Raw genomic sequence first — 23,659 nt, 5'->3', positions numbered from 1 at the left:
TTCAGCTGGAAGCCGGAACAGCAGCCTTGTTTTCATTTAGGCTCCTTTCCTGCCACTTGTTCCACGATGTATGTCAAGAGTTAAAAGCTGTCTGATCCGGCTGTGTTTGAATTGGCAGAGCAGACCCTAATTCAGTTATCTGGTTCCTCCATGGCAGCCTAAAGACCATAGACCTCTAAATCAGGCAGAAGGAAGGGAAGGTGGGAAAAGTACTGAAAAGCAAAATCCCACAGGGATCCAAATGATCCTCGAGAGAATAATCTTATCCAGAAGCAATGACCAAGTGGCACATAATTGAGCCCCAGGACTGGCCAACCAGAGAAAAATAGGCCAGTGGAGCCTACATGGTAACTTACCTTATTTGGTGCTGTGATCCAACTCATCTCCCCATCCCTGCAGAGAAACCTGTGACCATGAGGAGCAGCCTGACCATGGTGGGAACCCTCTGGGCCTTCCTGTCCCTTGTTACTGCTGTGACCAGTTCTACCAGTTACTTCCTACCTTACTGGCTCTTTGGATCCCAGCTGGGGAAGCCAGTGTCATTCAGCACATTCCGGAGGTGCAACTACCCTGTGCGGGGAGAGGGACACAGTCTGATCATGGTGGAAGAATGTGGGCGCTATGCCAGCTTCAATGCCATCCCAAGCCTGGCCTGGCAGATGTGCACAGTGGTGACAGGTGCCGGCTGTGCTCTGCTGCTCCTGGTGGCACTAGCTGCTGTCCTGGGTTGCTGCATGGAGGAGCTCATCTCCAGAATGATGGGACGTTGCATGGGAGCAGCGCAGTTCGTTGGAGGTAAGACTGTGCTTCTGCGATTGGGTAGGTTGGGTAGCTTTGGGGCAGGGAGGAGTGGGGAGTGTAGCCTTATGGGGAAACCCATTCTCACCCCCTTCACTTTGTCCAACTCTAAGGCTATGAATAAAGTCTCCTTTAAAATATTTAGTCTAGGACTTCCCAAAGTGCAATCAGTATCAGAGTTTTATTCACAGCAAATTTGGCTAGTAGGCAGAGTTTACCCTCTATTTTTGTCACCTTCATCTGCCTGCAGGTTGCCCATTTAAAAACATTATCTATTAATATGTCTGCCTTCCAGAGGCAGCAACATACACTCTAGTATCACTGCTCCAATATAAACTTAATTTCTAGGAGCCCTGCTCTCTGGTAGTTATCTCGGAGAACAGTGATCTGATAAACACATACACACAGGTGCAAATTACTAACAGTTCTCATCAAAGAAATACACCTCTAATAGTGAAATGCTGGGTACCAGAAAAACTGCAGATGACTACTTATTTGGACCACATCTAAGGCTAGCCCTGTCTGGCAGCTATTAGCAGTCTACCCAGATTTCTTGTGACTTTGACCCACCTTACTTGTCCTTCCCCTCATTCAGGCTCCCCCTAACTTTAGTGCAGGGAACCTGAGATACTGGCAATGTGTTGATTGGCTAGAAAAGAGCAAAATGCAAAAATGGCAGACTTCAGGAAGACAATGAGAGCTGTATAATTTGAATTGTCTGAGAAGAAAAAACAAATTTAGAAAGACAGGAAAATACATATGTGAATATTTGAGTATTTTGCAAAACCTAGACTGGGCACTGGGAAAAAGTGCTGGTAGAATCTACTGCTGAAGTTTGTTGTTACAGAGTTTTAGAATTATTACCCAATTCATCATCATTATTATCTCCATTAGCATGACAGTGTGGGTCACTAGAGCCAGGAAACTTGGATTTCACTTCTGTTTTTTTTCACCAAGTTGCTCTGTGACCATAGTGGGAAAATGACATGACTTTTCCTATGCTTCACTTCCTTTGAATTTGTCCCCTGGTGATATAGCCCAGATCTGATCTTTCTTTCTTCTGTCCAATAACTGCATTCATGTGGCCTTGGAGTGAGATGGCAGTGATGAGCTAAGACAGTGGTTCTCAATGGGGACTACTTTTGCACGCCCCTCCCCCCGGAAGACATTTGGTAATGTCTGGAGGCATTTTAAATTGTCACAACTTGGGAAGGGTCCTACTGACATCCAGTGGGTGAAGGTGAGGGATGGTGATGAACGTCTACAATGCACAAGACGAGGACAACACTCCCCAACAACAACAAAGAGGAATCCAGCCAAAATGTCAATAGTTCCAAGTTTGAGAAACCCTGGGCTAGGCTACCATGGTTTCCTGGCCTGATTATGAAAAGCATCAGATTCTTTTTGTGATACCAGTTAAGGTGATGCTTTCTGGTTTCCTCTTTTCTCAGACTAGCTGCAAAAGTTTTAAATCTGAATTACGATTCTAGCCTCCCTCATTTCTGATTTTTCCCACCGTTTAGCCACTAATGGGTTTTTAGCCACATTGGAATGTGCAATTAGGTTAGTTTCTTACCTTTGAAAACTGTAATACTAAACCAGTTGCTAAGGCTGATCTAAGCCAATTACTTTAGCCGGCTTTGGAAGCTCCATGGGTATTACAAATAGGTCTTAGGCTTACCTTTCACTTTTATTTTTAAACATGCTATAATTAACTCAGCACTGCTATGAACACATTATTTCAGGAAGTGACACTTGACTGATAGGGCAGAGGGGTCATCCTTGCAATTCATGTTTATAGCCCTGGAGCCCAGTTCCGTGCCTGGCTGGCATAAAGCAGATGTTCAGTAACTGTAGAAAGAATGAATGCATGGCTAAGGCAATATCTAGCATATGTTGGGATAAACTGAATATGTGAGAGCTGGACTAGTTCACATCCTTTCCTCTTTTTCCAGGCTTCCATGCAGGGCTGTTAGCACCCTGAGCTCTCTTCTCTTCTGACAAAACAGTGACAGTTTAGCCTCACTTGTATTTCTAAGAGTTTCCAGCAGAGTGAGAAGGGGCTAACTGTCAGCAATCAGAAAGCCTAGCAACAGCCTCCATCAGATTCCACACATTAAAGTGGCTACCATACCCCCAGCTTGCTTCCTCTTTTGGGCTCAACTGAGACTTTCACAAAGCATTCATAATTCTCCATATGATGCATTTCAGTTGATTTCACCTACTAGGTATAGAAACTCAAAGGAAATTGTTGATGGGGAATGTAGGAAGGTAGTGGAGATTTGGATATTCACAGGTTAGGCGGGACAGAACTTTGAGTGGCAGGTGTCATATAGAGGAAATAAAAACATGAGCATCAGTTTAGTTTCACATGATTCTGCCATTCTATATCCACATGAGCCTTGCTCATAGGAACATAGTCACAGTGTTCACATGTAGATGAGGGTCTTTAAAGCTCAAGAAGAAAATGCCATTTGGCAGTAGTCCTACAAGTCTTCAAGATCCTGGGTGTGCTACCAGGTTTATCCCTGGGCAGGGGATTGATATTGGGACAGATCGCTAGACTTCCACAGCTTCCCCATCTGTAACACCAGCCAATTAAGAACCATTCCTGCCTCCTTTCTAGAGACTGGCGGCTGTCCAGGTTATATCAGATGTGAAAGAATGGTGAGGGTTGCCTGGATGAACTCACTAGGAGCCCCTTGACATATGACTGTGACCTAAGGATCTTCGGACATCTTTGGCCTGACCCTCTGAGACAGGCTTTGCCAGTGGAAGGAAACCAAGGCTGGGCAGCATTTTGGGCCCCATGGATAAAAGACACAAGAGAAAGAGTTTGGGGGATTAAGTTCAAACTTGTGTAGCTGAGGGGAATTGATTTTGTTGCTTCAGGCCTGGCTGCTTCTCGGCAGCTAGTGCATTAACCGAAATACATTGGGGGAGGAGTCAGTTTTTGTCAGGTCTGGTTTCTCTCTGCCAGACCCCAAACCACTGAAGACATGGAGTATCCATTAAGAACTACCCCCTCCCCCTGCCTGACTCTTGTTCCCCAGTTTGGCGGCTGCCCACAGAGATGAGTGGTGGGAAGTGGGAGAGACAGGAAGAAATAAAGAGCTGCTGGCCTGACTCATACTTAGCAAAGTGACCTGATGGGGCCCATGGGTCCCATTTTCTCCACCTGTAGCTGATCCATCTGGACAAGCCTAGGGTCCAGAGAGCCTTCCACTGGGACCTCCATGCCCTGCTCCAATCAATGAAGGAAACACCTGGCCAGGAGATTATTTCAACACTGGGGTTGCTGAGATTTCTAAACAGCTGGCCCCCAGTCCCTGAGAACATGGCCATTATTCATATTCCCCTGTGTATACATATGCAAGATGCTTATGAGATCCTCTATCTTCAGTGAGAGCTAAACAAAGAACAAATAGGTGAGTAGTAAATATAAGGAACTTCTTGGCAGGAAAACAATGTAAGATCTTGGATCAGGTTATTCATGGGAGGCCAAGAATCTTTCTTGACCAAGGAATGTATCAGAATCACCTGGGGTGCTTAAAAATGTGAGCTTTCCAACTCTCTGGTCTCATTTCCCATTCTGATATACACAACAACAGGTGTAACGCTGCACATTTAGTCAAATCTCCCCAGTGACTTTGATGTGTACGTGTGTTCCCTTTCCCCAGCCCAAGGGAGGATCACTACCCTGGACATTATTTTTTTTGTTGTTAAGAGAACAGCATTCAACACACCAGTGCTTTTCTCCATGTAAGGTCCTAATATTACACGCTTCAAAGTGAATAAAAGTTGCCATTGGAGACATATCACTGAGAACTTGATTTCAGGAAGAGTGCCATGTTTCTAAAAATCATTATCGTCTCTGGAAACCATGTTTTTCCTGAAAAGTCCTTCAGAGTTTCACCAGATATCATTTTATTTATCCTTACCATGCTGAGAAAGGATTATGAAAGTGATTTTCTGTTTGGGAAGTGGTATTCAAGGAAGTTAACTCACTAGCAAAGACTTATGTAGCAAATTGGAGCAGAGCTGAGAATATGGTCCAGGGCTCCTGACTCTCAGTCCTGTGCTTCATACACTGATGCTCTTGAATTTTTTTCTTTTCTCTGTTGGAAAAGAAATGCTATCACAGTGTTTTCCAGAGTGGTCCATGAACCACTTGGATTAAGAATTACCTGGGGTGCTTGTTATTACAGATTCCTTAGTGCTACAGACTGCACCAGGGCCTGCTAAAGTGCATATTACACAACCTCTCATGCTCATATATTTTTGAAAATATATTATGAAATATTTCAGATGTACTCACTACTCTGTGTAAGAAATGGAATATTAGCAATATAGCTGAAGCCTCCTTTATACCCTGATCACATTCCCTTGTCCCCACTGAAAAGGTAACAACTGTCTGGGAGTTGTTATTTATCATTCACTATCATGATTCCAGTACACACTAAAATTTGAGAAACTCTGCTCAGCCTCGTTTAGGGTGTTGCTTCTTTCTGGAATTCCCTTTTCTTCTATCCCTCCCTATAAATATCTACCTATCTCTCAAAGGCTAGGTCCAATGCAGCCCTTCTGTGAAGCCTTCCCTGATCTACTTTTGACATCTTTAGCAGGTATGAACGATCCTGTAACTCCAAGAGGAATATGGGGTAGAATGAATGGCGGGGGGGGGCGGGGCGGTAAGTGAAGGAACTCCCTAGGAAGGAAGGCTGAGATATAGTTGAAAGTCAGGCTTGCAAATTTTCCACTGGTTTGTGTTTGAGTCAAAGTTGTTATAATAACAAATTAACCCGTACTAGGCTTCTGCTCAGGGCAGTAAATCCAAGCTACCCAATAATTATGTTTGGAAAGTAGGATTGGCAGCTATGCAAAGACGAGGGAATTGAGAACGAGAGCAGGAAGTTTAACAAATGCCCACCCAACAGTTGCACTTGTGAATAGTGGAGGGGTGTCCAAAGGAGGTTGGTAACACCCAATGAGGAGGTTATCCCTGCCAGAAGACAAAGATTAGGCATCTACCTATTTGAGAATGTGTAGTTGGGAGAGGATTATATAGCAGCTGGGATATGGGTAAATAGTAATGCTGGGAACAGGGGAAAGTTGAAGGCAGCTGTGGTGTGGCTGGAGGGAGGGTTCCGAGTTCTGTCTCAGATCTTGCACCTGAGGGTATGTATTGGTATCCCAGTTTCCACAAGGGCTGAAGCGGAATAAAATGTCTAACTCCAGCCCTTTTCTTGAACAGCTCAGTAAATTCAAACCATGGCAACTATGTTGGGGAGAACATTTGGTATGTTTTGTGATAGGGGATTCTTAGGGAGGGGAGCAGCTGAGGAAGAGAAACAAAATGGCAGCCTATTGGACATCTTCCCACATGTAGTAGGGGAGTAAAGACAGTAACACACTCTAAAGGCTCTCTTTTCCTTCTCTAGAGGCACGTGAGATTAGAAAAGTTCCCAGCTAAGCATATGCAGTTGAAACAGACTTCTTCAGGCCGGGCGCGGTGGCTCACGCCTGTAATCCTAGCACTTTGCGAGGCCGAGGCAGGTGGATTGCCTGCGCTCAGGAGTTCGACACCAGCCTGGGCAACATGGTGAAACCCCGTCTCTACTAAAAATACAAACATTAGTCAGGCATGATGGCATGCACCTATAATCCCAGCTATTAGGGAAGCTGAGACAGGAGAGTCGCTTGAACCTGGGAGGCGGAGGTTGCAGTGAGCCGAGATCGTGCCATTGCACTCCAGCCTGGATGACAGAGTGAGACTCTGACTCAAAAAAAAAAAAAAAAAAAAAAAGAAACAGACTTCTTCAAGGGGCATATGTGGTTGGAGGGGAAGTCAAACTGGGAGTTAGCAATGACACAGAAGAGAAGTGAGAGCCAGGGCTGCAGCTCATATGTGGCAGGGCTGGGATTCAAACAAGTTTTCTCTGCCACCAGAGCTTCTGCTCTTAACATTTTTAGTGGTGTTTTTCTTAAGTGTTGGTACCAGGACAAGATACCTCCACATTACAGGGCGCTTTTAAAATGCATATTCCTGGGCTGCAGTTACTGAATCAAATACCTGGGGCTGAGGTCCAAGAATCCACATTTTTAATGAACCTCCATTCTTTCAGAAGGTGGCAGGGACTGACACTTATAAATGACTTTCCTGTTGCTACTTGAAGCACATCTTCACAACTCCAAATTAATGAGAACTGCTGGAGACAAATATAATGGAGAATGAATTACTCTATGAATCCATTTTTATTTTTAATGTGTTCCCAGGGGTATCTTTCTCCAGCTATGATAAAATGTAATGGAATCAGCTGTCAGTTACAAGTCAAATATCTCCATGAAGTATGTTTACAACCTAATGTGCTCACCTGTCTAAAAGGCAGGATGGAAAGCTGGGGAAGATGGCGGGGGTGGGAGGGCAGGTTGGGCAGAGCATGGAGCTACATGCACTAGAGCTGAACAAATGCTTTGCAGAGATTCCTGTTCTTTCAGCAGGTACCTCTGCAAAATTGCAAGATAACTCCAACCAGGCAGCTTTTGAATCAAGCCCTGCTCGGGTTTTGACTTTTTAGCTGTTTGTTATGAGGTTAAAGAGGTGAGGAAGAAATTAGCATGGAGAACCCAGGTAGAAACTGGGAGAGGAGCCACAGGGAGAGTCAGCTGTATAAGAATAATAAATTTTTCTTGAGCACTTTCTATGTACGAGGCACCTTATGTATATTAATCTCATTAATTCTTGGAACAGCTACATAAAATACAGTCAGCCTTCCATATCTGCAGGTTCTGCATCCACAGATTCAACCAACCATAACTCTAAAATATTTTTAAAAATCCAACAAGAATACAACTATTTACATACCATTTACATTGCATTAGGTATTATTAAGTAATCTAGAGATGACTTAAAATACACAAGAAGATGTGCTAGGTTATATGCAAACACTACATCATTTTATATAAGGGATTTGAGCATGCACAGGTTTTGCTATCTGCAGGGGTCCTGGAACCAATCCCCTGTGAATACCAAGGGACAAGTGTATTGTTATTACTCTGATTTTACAGATGACATGAATGAGGCACAGAGAAATTAAGTAACTTGGGTAAACTCACACAGCCTCCAAGTGGCAGGGCTGGAATTTGAATTCAGGTCTAGTTCTGCAGTCTGACTGCAGAACCCATTGTTTTAAGCCACCATGTTGTGCTGTCACTCTCAATCTAATGCCTAGAAAATGCCTAGTGCCTGCTAGAGATATTGTTGCCAAGAGGTAATCATCCCTGGACACATGTCTCTAGAAGGACAGAGCCTCTAAGGGTTGATGAGCTCTTTGATCAGTGAAAAAGGGCATTGCCAGTTACTAGCTATGTGACGTTGGGTAAATCATTTTCCCTTTCTGTGTTTCAACATTCACATCTGCAACAAGGAGAGATTAGGGTAGGTTATGTCCAAAAGCCTTTTCCTTTCTAAGTTTTTTTTTTTTTTTTTACAGTGTCAGGTGTCTGGGATGATTTCCCAGCCCTGACATGGAAGTCCCTTCAGAAGGGACTTTCCCCTTGGGCAGTGTGGGCAAAGGAAGCTGTCTGTTATATAGCCTGTGCATACTCTGAAACAGATGCATTTATCGAGTACTTATTATCTACCATGTGCCAAGGACACAGAATTGAAGATAAGTATGTCTCCTGCCTTCAAGGAATACACACTGTAGTGAGGGAGGCAGATGATAAACTTTTATAAAGAATATATATTACAGACTATTTTAGTCACAGGAGTAAGCACTGGGTGCTATGGGAACAGAAAGAAGGAGCGTGCAACTTAGCCTGGGGGTTGGGGAAGACTTAGCGAGGGAAGACTTCCCGGAGAAGGAAATCCTTGACCTGAGCTCCTCAGTATGGTAAGATCTGAAGAAGATGGAAGGTTCCCTCTACTGTGCCAAGAAAGGCACTTGGCCAGCTCTAGTTTCCGCTTGAGAAGGCAGAGTTCGTGCCAGTCCCAGGGATCTGAATGTGAAGGTTAGAAAATAGAGCTGGTGTTCTTTTATAAACTTGTATTCTTTTCTTCCTAGTCTGTGTGGGAAAACTCAGTCTTTATTAAATTTTCCCTCAAAGGGTATATACTGGCAGCAGGAAAAGGCTTAGGTTTCATTTCTACTTTTGTCCTTAACCCAATGTGCATACCCTGGACGACCTCTTCATATCCTAGGATTTCAGTTTATCTGTGGAAAAAACAGGGGGTGTTGTTGTATTGCCACTGGATGAATTCCAGGGCCTAGAAAGGTCTTTGAGTGACCAGTTTCACTTCCTGTGATACCACGAGACAGATAAGAATGCTTTCTAATTTTAAGCATTCCACTGAAGAGAATTTCTAACCTTAATTGGTCATTGTTTTAGTTTCTAAAACCATTCTCACTGTCAGTAAATTCTCCCTTTTTTCTTATTTAAATCCTTCTTGCTCCTTCTTAAGGCCCTTCTCTTCTTCTGCGGCCTCAATGAGTACTGAGAAAAGCTAGTTGCCATGGGGCAGCCAAGCTTGGAGGCTACTTTGAGATCTTCCTAAAGGATTCATCTGAAGGCAATATGAGTTTTTTAGAGTATATATGGACTCTTCCTCAGTGAGGAAAGAGAAGTGAAGATGAAGCTGGCAGTCCCTAGAGCAGCCCGCTTTTCACTGTCCAGTTGAGCCTCAGAGCTCTGGAACCTATAAATATGCTATTCATTCACCATTGATCAAGCAGCTGCTTTGTGATGGTTCTGTGCTATGTGTTACTTTCTGCATCCACATTCATGGCAAGTGTCCCTCCCATGATCATTAGTGTGGCACCCAAGTATGGCGTGATTGTAATTAGACTCTTTTGGTTACAAGTAGCAGAAACTCACTTGAGTTGCCTCAGTGAAAAGGGAATTTATTATAACATAAGGAAAGTAGATTTGGAAAGCCATCAGGAAGGCCTGGCTTCTCTTTTTCCTAGTGGTTTCATTGACGGTGTGGAGTTTTTCTCATGGTATGTCTGTTTCATGTCACTATTCTCCTCTGTTCTCTCCCTCTACCAATCAGTTTGCTCAGCTTATCCAGAATTGATACCCACTCATAACTTTGAATTGAACTTGGCTTTAGCTTGACACAGACTTGATTCTACCTTCTGGTGTTGTGGGGGTGTTTTCAACTTCTGCATTATCCATTAACTAGCTCAGCATCTTTATGATTTTTTTCCCTCCATTTTTAAACAGACTAGTCAAGTGCAGTAGTGAGAAGGGGGAAAGAGTAGAACAATAAGTTCAATCTATAACTGACTGTGAACAATCAATTGAGACAACTCACTACCTTCAGACCAGTCATCTTTATGCTTCTCAATTAAAAATTCCAGAAACAAGAAACTAGCCCAGGTCACCTCTTCATGCCAGGCTACAATGTCACCCATCACTGACCAGCCAATGAATTTGTTTTAGTTGTCAGATGCCAATGCTTGATACAATCCTCTGTGGCCAGAGGCAGGGTAAAAGTCGTAGGATATAAAATGTGAAAACGTATGCAGCAAGAAAAAGTTGTGAGCAACGTGGTTGCCCTTAGAAGGCAGTATTGGCAAGCAGACCCAGATTTGTATCTCTGGTTGGGAGAATAAGATTATCACTAAGGTACAACAGAATTTCCCTGTAATGACTAAATGACCTAAATAAAAGGGCCTTAATCCTTTTATTTAGGGTAAGGGGTCATGGTGTAAGGCATATGGAAACCAAAGAAGGGAGGACTGCTTGGTATAAAGCTGGAATGATTTATCAGGGGAGGAGTGTGGCTCCCTGCTCATCGGGCCAGCAGCTGACTCCAAGTTACAGAAATCGTTACATATTTTCAGCTAGTAGGGACCTGCCTGATGTTTAGAAACAGCTGGATTTTGGGAAAGAGTAGTAACCTTTACATTGTTATTCTCTGTATATCAGTCCAAGGCTAAAGAGGTTGGAAAAGCCAACCTAGCCTTGTAAGTCACTGACAAAAGTATTTTGGCTGTAAAAAGTATATTGGCCTGTCTCATTTTTCAACATTTTTTAAATTTATGAGTTGTACCCTCTGCTACCTATTACACTCTACTACCTGTGGCATGGCCAAAAATAAAATCCTGTTGAGTTGTTACTCTCATAGAAATTTAGGGTAAAGGGGGAAGTGTAAGCTTAGTTGAGGAGGCAGAATTTGAGCTGAACTAATCCAAAGGGAATGTCGGGGTGACAGAAGATGTTATATTTTTTCTGTCTGTGTGTATGCTTTCTTTCTAGGGCTGCTGATAAGCTCAGGCTGTGCCTTATACCCTTTAGGATGGAATAGCCCGGAGATAATGCAAACATGTGGGAATGTCTCCAATCAATTTCAGTTAGGTAAGGTGGCCTGGGCAGATGGCAGCGATGGTTCATGGGAAATGTGTTTTCCAAAGTGCTTTACCACTTGGAGGGCACTCTGCAAGTGGTACTTGCCTGAATCTCTCTCACTGTGTTAGCTTATGGGAAGTGGTGGCTTAACTCACAAGAGTTGGCTGTAAATTCCCCTTCTTTAGCTATCTCTCCATACAGTTTATGCACTTTTGCCCGGGGACCTATGACCAGTTTAGGGCAACCCTATCTTCAGAGGAATTTAAAATGCTTGGAGACTAACAATCTGCCATCTTCTGAATAAATCCTTGTTCCTACTACTGTTTCCTTCTAGGCACCATTTTCCAAATGTAAATCAACAGTATCGCTTGTCAATCTCCACTGAAGATGTAACATGAGGTTATTTAGTTTACCTGAAGCATGAGGAACCTAGATAAATATTCAAAATTGTTTCTAATGGCAAGAGCTGTTAAATATTAGAGTAGGTGACGGAAGGAGCCCTGAACCATTCTCTGGTTGCCAATTTTCATTGAGAATGTCTCAGGTTCACTATTGTGAGTTGGTAATAGATTAGATTCTAATTGGAAGACTTCAAAAATATTCCCCCACCTATTATGATGAAAGAGAGTAGGAGAGGGAATGTCTAGGTTTCCTTGGGTATTCTCAATTGTACAAAAGGATTTGGGAACAACAAGGCCATCCAACCACATGGAGCTTGTGCTCCAATACTTCCCTTTCTCTCTGTTGCCTCAGATTGTTTTTTGAGTCTTGCTTGACTCATTTTTGAGAAAGTTATTCCCTATGCAAACATAACATGAGGGAAGGTGTAACTAGTGTGGACGCTCAAATGTCCAGTGTTTCTCACTTAGGACAAGGCTGATGGGTAAATATAATATTTCTGCCATAGATAAAAGAATGAGTAAATACTTGGGGCAGGTGTTGAAGAAAGGGAAGCAAGCCAGTAGTCCTGCTAGCTGGGGTAAAAGCTAAAGATTCAGCACATTTTTCCTAGTTGGTTGTGGGACTGATTCTACTTTTTGAAAATGACAGTTTTGTTGATATATAATTCACATATTATAAAATGTACCCATTTAGTGCATATAATCAGTGGGTTTTAGTATAATCACAACATTGTCTATGCATCACCACTATCCAATTCCAGAATTTTTTTTTTTTTTTTGAGGTGGAGCCTCCCTCTGTCACCCAGGCTAGAGTGCAGTGGCACAATCTCAGGTCACTATAACCTCTGCCTCCCAGGTTCAAGCGATTCTCCTGACTCAGCTTCTCAAGTGGCTGGGACTACAGGCTAGCGCCCTACGCCCAACTAATTTTTGTATTTTTAGTAGAGACAGGGTGTGGAGGAGGGGTTTCCGCCATAGTTCAAACTGCTGACCTCAGGTGATCCGCCCACCTTTGCCTCCCAAAGTGCTGGGATTACAGGGAGCCACCGCAGCCTGCCCCAGAACATTTTCATCAGCCCAAAACGAAACCTCTTACCCATTAGCAGTCAGTGCCTATTTCCCTTTGCTCCCAGCTGCTGGTAACCACTGTCAATATGGATTTACCTATTTTGGATATTTTATGTAAATGGAATCATATAATATATGTTTTTTTGTGTGTCTGGCTTTTTCACTGAGCGAGAAGTTTTCAAGATGTATACATGTAGTAGCATGTACCAGTACTTTATTTCTTTTCATATCTGAATAATATTCCATGGAATAAATGTAACACATTTTATTTATCCATTTATCATTTGATGAATACTTGAATTGTTTCTACTTTTTGGCTATTATTATATAATATTTCTATAAATATTTGTGTACACATTTTTGTGTGGACATATTTTCATTTCTTTTGGGTATATATCTCAAAATTGCTGAGTCAAATATTAACTCTATGTTTAAACCTTTTGAGGAACTGCCAGGCTTTCCAAAATGACTGCATTATTTTACATTCCCACCCACAATGTACAATGGTTTCAATTTTATCAACATCTTCCTCAATACTTATTTTCCACTTTTTGTTATGGCTGTCCTAGTGGGAGTAAAGTGCTATCTTATTGTGGTTTTGATTTGCATTTCCCTGATGACTGATGACTTCAAACATCTTTTTGTGTACTTATTGGCTGTTTTTACATCTCCTTTGGAGAAATGTGCGTTGAAATCATTTGCTTGTTTTTTTTTTTTTTTTTTTTTTTTTTTTTTTTTTGAGATGGGGTAACACTTCGTCACTCAGGCTGGAGTGCAGTGGTGCGATCTCTGCTCACTGCAACCTCTGCCTCCCAGGTTCAAGCAATTCTCCTGCCTCAGCTTCCCGAGTAGCTGGGATTACAGGCACCCGCCACCACACCCAGCTAATTTTTGTATTTTTTAGGAGAGATGGGGTTTCACCATGTTGGCCAGGCAGTTCTTGAACTCCTGACCTCAAGTAATCTGCCTGCCTCGGCCTCCAAAGGACTGGGATTACAGGTGTGAGCCACCACAACCAGCCATCCTTTGCTGATTTTTAATTGGGTTATTTGTTGTTGTTGTCGTTGTTGAGCTGTAAGATTGTTTTATGTATTCTGGATACAAGACCCTTTTTGGATATATGATTTTTAAATATTTCCTCCCATTCTGTAGGTTGTCTTTTCACTTTCTTGATGACATTCTTTGAAGTACAAAAGTAATGTTGATCAGATCTAATTTATCTATTTTCCTTTTTCTTTTTTTTTTTTTTGCTTCTGTTTTAGGTGTCATATTTAAGAATACATTGATAAATCCAACATCATAAAGATTTACTCCTAGGTTTTCCTCTAAGAGTTTTATAATTTTAGCTCTTATAGTCAGGGCTTTGCTCTGTTTTGAGTTAATTTTGGAAGTGGTATGAGATATAGGTCCATATTCATTCTTTTGGATGTGAATATCCAGTTGTTGCAGCACCATTTCTCGAAAAGTCTATTATTTCCCCTCATTGAATGGTCTTGGTATCCTTGTTGAAAAATCAATTGTCCATAAATGTAAGGGTTAATATCTGGATTCTTCATTCCATTCCATTGATATATACGTGTATTCCTATGCCAGTACCACACTGTATTGATTGTCATAGCTTTGTAGTAAGTTCTGAAATCAGAAGTATGAGTTTTCCTTCTCTTTTAATAATGCTTTGGCTATTCTGATTCCTTTGCATTTCCATCAGAATTTTAGATTTAGCTTGTCAATTTCTACACAAAATCAAGCTGATATTTTGATAAGAATTGTATTGAATCTGTAGATTAGTTTGGGGAGTATTGCTACCTTAATAATATGAAGTTTTCCAATCCATGAACCTGAGATGACTTTCCATTTAGTTAGGTCACTTTGAATTCCTTTGAATGATGTTTTGTCATTTTCAGTGTAGAACATTTTCACTTATTTGGATAAATTTATTCATAAGTATTTTATTGTTATTTTTTAATAAGTAAAGCAGGCCTATTAACACTGAATTGTTTTACACTTTTATTTTATTTTAAGATTCCTTATTGTTATTGTATAGAAATACAGATGGTTCCCCAACATACTATGGTTTGACTTATGATTTTTCAACTTTGCAATGGTGCAAAAATGATACACATATAGTAGAAACTGCACTTCTAATTTTGAATTTTGACCTTTTTTTAGGTTAGAGATTTGTAGTATGATACACTTGTGAGATGCTAGGCCACAGTAGTGAGCCACAGCTCTCAGTCAGGCACCAACAACCCATACTCTACAGCATACTGTGTTGCCCAGTGGTTTTGCTGAACTGTAACATTATAAGTGTTCTGAGCACCTTTAGGGTAGGCTAGGTGAAGCTATTCCATTCAGTGGATTAGGCATATTAAATACATTTTTGACTTACAATATTTTTAAGTTACAATGAGTTCGTTGGGATGTAACCCCACTGTAAATTAAGGAGTATATGTACAAATGATTTTTGCATGTTGGCCTTGTATTCTGCAACCTTGCGGAACTCCTTTATTAATTCTAATAACTTTTAAGTGTATTCCTTAAAATTTTCTAGATACAACAATCATGTTATCTGAGAATACAGACAGTTTTACTTCTTCCTTTCCAATCTGGATGTCTTTTGCTTGTTTTCCTTGCCTAATTGCCCTTGCAAGAACCTCCAGGACAATGCTGAATAGAACTTGTGAGAATGAAGATCCTTATCACTGGTGTTAGCGGTAAAATATTCAGTTTTTCATCATTAAACATTGATGTTAGCTACTTTTTTTAATAGATGGAGGACCTTTATTAGGTTGAAGAAGTTCCCTTCTATTCCTAGTTTGCTGATTGTGTTCACAATGAAAGGGTGTTGGAGTTAATCAGATGTCTTTTCTTCATTTACTGAGATAATCCTGTAATTTTTGTCTTTTATCCTTTCAATATGGTGCATTTCATTGATTGATTTTCATATGTTAAACCAACCTTGCATTTCTTGGATAAATCAAAGTTGGTCATGGTGTATAATTCATTCTATACCTTGCTGGATTTAGTTTTCTATGATTTTGTTAAGGGCTTTTGCATCTATATTTATTAGGGATATTGACCTGTATATTTCTTTTCTTGTGATGTGTTTATTGACTTTTGGTATTAAGGTAATATTGGCTTTACAGAATGAGTTGCTATGATTCTACTTTGATTAAGGTAAAATGCTGAAGTAAAAAGTTGGATATGTGATTTGCATGGAGATTACCAACTTTGTTTTTTGCCCTAATCACCACCTAAAGACCTAGTTCATAAATGAGTAGTTCTGGGCTGAGTGCAGTGGCTCATGCTTGTAATCCCAGCACTTTTGGAAGCTGAGGTGGATGGATCACTTGAGCCCAGGAGTTCAAGACTAGCCTGGGAAACATGGTGAAACCCTCTCTTTACAAAAAATAAAAATAATTAGCTGGGCATGGTGATGTTCACCTATAGTCCCAGCTACTTGGGAAGGGAGATACACAGAGCCAAAAAAGAAAAGACATGGTCCCTACCAGAGGAATAAGCTTTTTTACCCTGACATGGTTCAGAGAGATGAAGAAAGTAGGGAGGAGAATAGAGGCGGGCATTATCAATCCGTCAGAGTAAGTAAAAAGGATTTACTACTCTGCTACTCTGATAGGCGTTCTGCAGCCTCCTATATGAAGAGATCACATTCATGTCTTCAATCTATCTTTTCTTAGGTTTTCATTCAAGTTATCCTAAACCATCCACACTATTTTTTAGTCCTAATTTGAATGATCAAAGATACAACTTATATTAAGGCACTGATCTTGATGTCTGCATTGGATTAAAGATAGCCAAAAATTTCTTGATACTCTTCCCATAGAGAAGCTGGGTCTGTCTCCAATTCCTATTCCCCAAATCTTCACCGGCATATAGCTGCTTTAAGTTAATCTAATTAAATCTAATTAGAGCATTAGACTTAGTACTCTAATTAGCTTCATTATAGAAGATAAATAGAGTATGACAGAAGTGACATCAAGCTTATTCTAGGCCTATGGTCTAAAGAACTTGCAGTTTCCATCTTGGTTTCTTGGAGCTCTGAGTCATCATATAAAAAGTTTGACTACCTTGGAGAGACCACATGGGATTTCCAAGAGTTACTTAAAGACAGAAAAGTTCAGCTAGTACAGTTATTCCTGCCAAGGCACTAGACATGTGAGTGAAGTTGTTCTGAACCCTCCACACCGGTTAACTGAATATCACTGAATGACATCAGTTAATGCCATTTAAAGTGGAAGAATTGCCCACCTGAGCTCTGAACAAATTGTGATCCGCAGAACCATGAGATATAATAAAATGGTTGTTTTAAGCTGCTATGCTCTGAGGTAGTCTGTCGTACAACAATGGATAACCAGAAAAATGCCAAACCATAAGTATATTTCAGATCGTTATTTTAAATAAAAATAATTCATGTTATGTGACAAAATAAAATAATACATATATAAAGGTTTAAAACTTAAAATCAGTCTTTTTTTCTGACCTCAATCCCATTCCCCAAAATGACCACTAAGTTCCTTTTATATTCTCCAGGATTTTTAATAAATATAAATATTTTTTCCAACTGGGATCATATCTAGCTCTCTATCTATCTATCTGGCTACACTGTTCTGCACCTTGCGTTTTTCACTTATTCATATCTCTTGAAAAGCTATCAATGTTTATAGATCTTCCTTCTATATTTTAGGTATGCCATATTTTTCCATTGTAGGGTTAACATAATAACATGCTCTGTGAGGGCATAGATTTTTGTCTGTGTTGTTTATTGCTATCTCTCCAGTGCCTGCTTAAAGAGTACCAAATAGTACTGAATATTTGTTGAATGATTGAATCATATGATCATTAACCACTTCTTTATGCACATTTAGGTTGCTTCCAGTTTTTGGCTTTTCCAAAACATATTTCAGGGAACAACTTTATGTATATGTCTTAGCATACTAGTTTATCTGTGGGACAAATTCCTAGGAGTGGAATGATTGGGTTAATGGTTATTTTAAATTTTTAGAAGTCATCGATGAATTAAATGCTCTCCAAAGAGACTGTACTAAGTTATTCTCCAACCCACAATGTGAGTTTGCCTGATGTCCCATAGCCTTCCTCAGTTTTGTGGATTGTCAACATTTCAGTTCCTTCCACTCTGGTATCTTCTTTTAATCTGCATTTCAATAATTATGAAAAGGATTAAATAACATTTTGTTTTTATTGCTCATTTCAAATAATATATTCAACTCCAGCAACTTCAAAAGGTAACAGTGTCTAATTTACAATTACAATTCTTTAAAAATTCTTAACTTTTATCCATTTATTTTAAGTCTACTTTGGTTTCAGACCCTGATTAGAATGTTCCTGAGATTTGCCTTGGTCTATTTTAGCTTGGAGTCAAAGCCCTTTCTAGCAGCTCATCTCCAACTCCCAGGCAGGCTTGCCATCGAAGGACCTCATGCTGCTTCTTTTGGAGAGAACAGTTTTCAGCATATGCCATCTTCCTTCAGCAAGGAAAAGGAATAGAAAGGGAGGGAGCAGAGAATAGGAGACCCACTTTATCCTTTCCATTCACTTGTTCCTAACTCTTTCTTTTTTCTGTGCATGGGATTGAGGAGAAGAAAAATGATGTTAACGATAATTAATATGTTTTTGAGCATTTACTACATCCCATACATTATTTTACTTAAACCTTGATGACAGAGAGGGAATAACTGAAGGAGCAAAATTCTTGAGAAGGTGGTTATTAAGTTACCCCAGGGCGCAGAGCTTGTAATTGGCAGAACCAGGATTTAAACCCAGGCCTGGGAGTCTCCATTGCCCTACCTTTCAACCATTACTTAGGTGCTGTGATCATTATGTAATAATAATTGCTATCATTTATTGAATGCTTGCATAGGCTTCATATTAATTACATGTTAGGATTATTATGCAATACTTCAAATATTTTTAAAGATATGAAGTAATACCGTGAACATCCATGTACCTATTACTGATTAAGTAGCTACTTAAAGTTATGTAGCTTGCCTAAGTTCACTCACTCAGCTAGTAGAGTGGCAGAGCTGGGATTTGAATTCCACCTTAGAAAATAAAACCTTACCAATATGTTTGAATCTCTGTATATCCTGCCCCAATTACGTCTCTGTGCCTCTCCAACAGAAGTAACTACAATCTTGAATTTGGATGTCTTAAAAATGTTGTATACACTCATTATGGTGATTGTGCTATGAACATTAAATTCATTACCATATTGGTTTCTTAAAACAATTCTGTCAGGTTGATTTCATCTACTGACATTATCCTGAGAGGAAGAATAAGACTCTCATATCCCTCAACTGATAGCACAAAGCCCTTGGTGCCAGTTTTAATGAGGCAGCTCCCTCCTTTATGATGCTTGGCATATTTAGCTATGTGTGGCATATTTTATACAGAATCATAGAATGTGCAAACAAAATAGATCTTAGTTATCATTTGGGTTTGGCTGGTTCTTTATTATCGTTTATCTTCAATGTCACCCCCTCAAAGTCCCCCATCATCATACTTTTCTATCACAGCACCTTTTTGGTGTCTTTTGTAGCACTAATCACAATATATAATTATTAGATTTGCTTATCTGATTACCTGTGTTCCTTATTAGAATGTAAGCTTCATGTTGGCTCAGACCTTGTGTGTCCTTTTTCACATTCAACACAGGCTTATTGAGCAAATAAATCTAATCCAACCTCCTTAAGGTAAAGACCGGAAACCTGAGGCCTGGAAAAGGACTTGCCAAGATCACGCACCGTAGGTTTTCTGACTCGCAGGCAGGCACTGTGCCACGAGGGAAGGAACTTCGGTGGTTCTAAAAATGGTAGATGTTCTCGTGGTGTCTAATTAGTGTTGATAAATGATATGAAGGAAGAGACAGGGTTTGGTGAGAGAATTCTAGAGGGGGCATCTGACTTAAATTAGAGGAAAATTAGGGAAGGCCTCTCTAAGAAGGTAAGATTTAAGAAGAAACCTGAAGGGTGGGTAGGCTTAACCAAGTGAACTACATGAAGAAGAGAGTTCCACACAAAGAGGTAGAATTCTGTAACAGCTCTAATGTGCGAAAGCGCATGTCGTATTTGGGTACTACTCTAAGGCCAGTTTTGCTGAATCAGAAGAGTGAGTAATGGGAAGAGTAATAGATGATCTCAGAGACATAGGCATTAGTCAGAATTTAAAGGACTTTGTATTTTATCCTAACTGCAATGAGAAACCATTGCAGGGTTTGAGGAAGAAAAGAGATAAGATGTGATTTCTATTCTAGGAAGTTTCCTCTGGCAGTGTTATAGAGAACGGCTATGCGGATGGTGACAAGAGTGGAAGCAGGAGGCCAGTCAGGAGGTTGAGCCATAGTCTAGGCAAAGACATGAGGGTAGCAAAGGTGACAGTGGAGCTGGGGAAAGTAGGCTGTTTCAAAATATATTTTAAAGGTGTAATCGATTGTACAGGTGATAGATTTGATATGGGTATGGAAGAGATGTCCGAAAATGGGGAAGACTAGAGGAGAAGCAGCTGTGGCTGGGATTGAGAAAAGAGAAGGAAACTCAGTTTTAGATAGGTTTTGGAGATACCTGTGTGAGAAATCCAAGTGGAGATGTCAAGCAAGCAGTCTGGAGCTCAGTGAGGTATCTGGCCTTGAGTTTAGAAATTGAGAGTTCTTAATACATAGATGATGTTTAAAGTAATGGGAAAGAGGATTGTAATACTAACAGTGCTTATCACCTACTGAATATGACCTATGTGCCAGGCAGTGTTCCGAGTGTTTTATATGCATCATCTCATTTAATCTTCACAGCAACCAAGTGAAATAGGTGCTGTCATTATCTTCATCTTATCATGAGGATGAGAAGTTTACAGAAAGGTAAAGGGACTTATCCAAGATGAATTTAGATAGGGAGAAAGAGTTGAGTGAGAAGAGAAGAGAGCCCAGTCTAAGTAATGGGAAATTCTTCATGTATAAAGATTGGGCAATCATAGCGAACTCCTATATGGCACTCACTATACATACAAGAGCTCATTCCATCTTTGCCACAATCTATAAAGAAGATATTATTAGCCTCATTTACAGAAAGGGAAATTGAGGTTAAGAGAGATTAAGTAACTTGCCTAAGGTCATTCAGCAGTGGAGTGGCAGATAGAAGTCTGATCTAAGCAACGCCATCTAATAGAAGTTTTTGCAATGATGGAAATGTTCTCTGTGTTGCTGTCTCATGTGTTACTAGTCACATGTTGTTGAACAATTAAAATATGGCTAATGGGACTGAGGGACTGAATTGTTACTTTTAATTTTATTAAATAAATATCTAACTTTATTAATTAATCTAATGTAATTTTATTAAGTGCAATAGGCACAATGTGACTAGTGGCTACCATATTGGACAGTGCAACTTGAGAGAGTCTGTGCTCTTAGTTGCTTCTCCGTACAGAAACTTACTAAGGAGACTCAGAGGAGTAGCCAGAGAAATGTAAAAAAGAAAATCAAGAATGTGGGGATCACAGCAGCCAAGAGAAAAAGAGTATGTCAGAAAAGAAGGTGTAATCAACCGTGTTTAACATTGCTGCATTAAACTCGATGAAGACAGAGAAGTGACCATTGGAGTCAGTCAGACAAAGGTGACCTAGAAGAGAAGGTGTGGAGTTACAGATACTGGCAGTATTGTGAGATAAGGAAAATGAAGGCAATGTGTGTAGATAGTTCTTTCAAGCAATTTTGCTAAGAAGGAGAGCAGAGAAAGTAAGCAGTAGCTGGAGGAGAATGCAGGATGAAGAAAGGCCTTTTCTAAGATGACCAAATGCTTGGATGCTGACGGGAATGATCCTGTAGTGGAGAGAGAATGATGCAAAAAAGCAAAGTCTCTGAGAAACTGAGGGTGCAATGAGGAGAATTTTTTTTTCTATTTTGTTTGTATTATAAAGAAATTTAAGTAAGAGCCCTGAACAGAGATTTCAAGTGATTTCTTAATATACTTATTGCAACTTTGATGAGATTTTCAAAATCCTCTTAAATCCACATACTACTAGAAAATTCTTTCATACCCAATGGCATATAGACAGGGGACACCTAAATAGGTCCCACTGAAAACTTAGAGAAGCTATATACTTCTTTGTTTTTCACAAAAAACTAGATGTTTATTTGTTCCACACATGAAAAAAGGGATGTGAGAAGTCATGTTCAGCAACATAAAAGGTCTCCCTGATTACTCTGCACAATGAGAATAAAAGGATTCATGAATATACATGTTATGACAAAATTTCAGAACATTAAAGATAAACAGAATATCTTAAAAACTTGTAGAGAAGAAAAAAGTTTTATAAAAGACAAAATACGTATAAAGAACAGAATCATTCTGGCATAATATACTTTATCAAAGCCAATGGATGCTAGATGAAAAAGGTACAATGCTTTTAAAATTGTATACCCAGAAAAACTGTCATTCAAGTAAAATAAAATAATGAAGATTTTCAACATGGAAGGCCACATAACATTTATCGCTCATGCATTTTTTATAGGGGGATATTGGAAGATATATTACAGTCAAAGGAGAGAATAAATCCCAAAAGAGGAAGGCAAGTAATCCAGGAAACCATAACTACAAGTCTGCAAATCTTTGAAGAATAGCATGAACGAAGCCTCTGTAACACATTAGAAGGCAATTGTTCACAATTGGAGGAGGCTTATGGCCTTCGGTGAAAAGGTTGCTAAGGAAAAGGGAGTCTTGAAGAAGGAGAAATTCTAACTGAAAGGTTAGGATAATTTGTGAATAGGAAAATGTCAGATGACAGATAAAAAGATTAGAAATGCCCAGGTAAACAAACATGCAATAAAATATATAAGAAAGTCATGGTCCAAATATAAAGCAAATGAAAAAGAAGTATGCTTTAAAACAATTGGGAGCTAAAGTAAGAATACATTTTAATTTTAAATATGGGTTCATTTATATTAAATTAGCTTAAGAAAATAACACTGCACATGTAACAAGTGAGAAGTATCTTAGTAGAGAACTTGGTCCCTTGTTGAACAATATTTACTACTTCCTATTATTGAAAGCACTATTTATTGGTAATAGAGTCAATCTATTGTCAAGGTATGGGAGACTAGGTTGTGATTGCAAGATAAAAATAATATGTTTCAACTTATACCTTCTATACCTAACACAGAGTCCATAATAAATGTCCTCATTAATATTTGAAAAATAAGTAAATATATAAACGTCAACGGTGGAAAAGTACAACTGAGAGAAGATTAGATGTAACAAAACAGAAGAAAGGAAGAGGAAAATGTAGTTTGAATACCCTCAATTTACAAAATGTGGAGTCAGAAAATATTGAAAGAGGAACAAAAAATATGGCTTTTAATATATCATTTAAATTACAATAGCAACTAATGAAAAACTAAGAATAATAAAGTCACTCAAACAATAGAATGTAAAGGGGAAATTGTTAATATAGAGTGAATACTCTTATTCCATATCAAGAAGTCAATAGATAGTTTTCTGGAAGAGGTGTAAATATATTATCAAAAATTATAAGAATTCCTTTCAGAAAAATGAAAGTTATAAGTATTAGATTATACCAAGTGAAAGAAGCCAGGCACAGAATGCCAAATATTGTATGATTCCATTTATATAAAATACCCAGGATAGGTAAATCTATAGAGACAGAATGTGATTTGGTGGTTGCCAGGGCTGGAGTAAGGGACAGTGTGAGTAGCAGTTTAATGGGTGTGGGGCTTCATTTAGGAATGATGAAATTTTGGGGGGAACTAGAGGGAGGTGGTGATTGCACAACACTGAGAAGGCACTAAATGCCACTAACTTGTTCATTTGAAAATGGTGAGTTTTATGTTATATGAATTTCACCTCAAAAAAAAAATTCTAACTACTAAAAAAAATGAGTGTAGGACTGAGGAGGTAAGCAAAGAAGCCAGAGACTGTTGATTTTCACCATGTTTTTATTTATACTATGGAATGTTATCTTACGCATGCATTATTTTGATAATTTAAAAAAAA

The 23,659-nt window shown here is 39.6% G+C and overlaps 1 protein-coding gene across 1 annotated transcript in view; it reads left to right on the top strand.

Annotated features, from left to right (window-relative positions):
* The first annotated feature begins 398 nt into the window (after positions 1-398).
* LHFPL1 (LHFPL tetraspan subfamily member 1) overlaps positions 399-23,659 on the top strand; it is a 96,801-nt gene continuing 73,540 nt past the window's right edge. Inside the window, exons 1-2 of the mRNA XM_058441345.1 lie at positions 399-795; positions 11,065-11,163. Of these exons, the coding sequence (XP_058297328.1) occupies positions 414-795; positions 11,065-11,163 (481 nt within the window). The 5' untranslated portion in view covers positions 399-413. The remainder of the gene's footprint in view (positions 796-11,064; positions 11,164-23,659) is intronic.

Source organism: Hylobates moloch, unplaced genomic scaffold (assembly GCF_009828535.3).
Source record: "Hylobates moloch isolate HMO894 unplaced genomic scaffold, HMol_V3 SCAFFOLD_7, whole genome shotgun sequence".
NCBI lineage: Eukaryota > Metazoa > Chordata > Mammalia > Primates > Hylobatidae > Hylobates > Hylobates moloch.
This window is presented reverse-complemented; position numbering and strand designations above follow the sequence as displayed.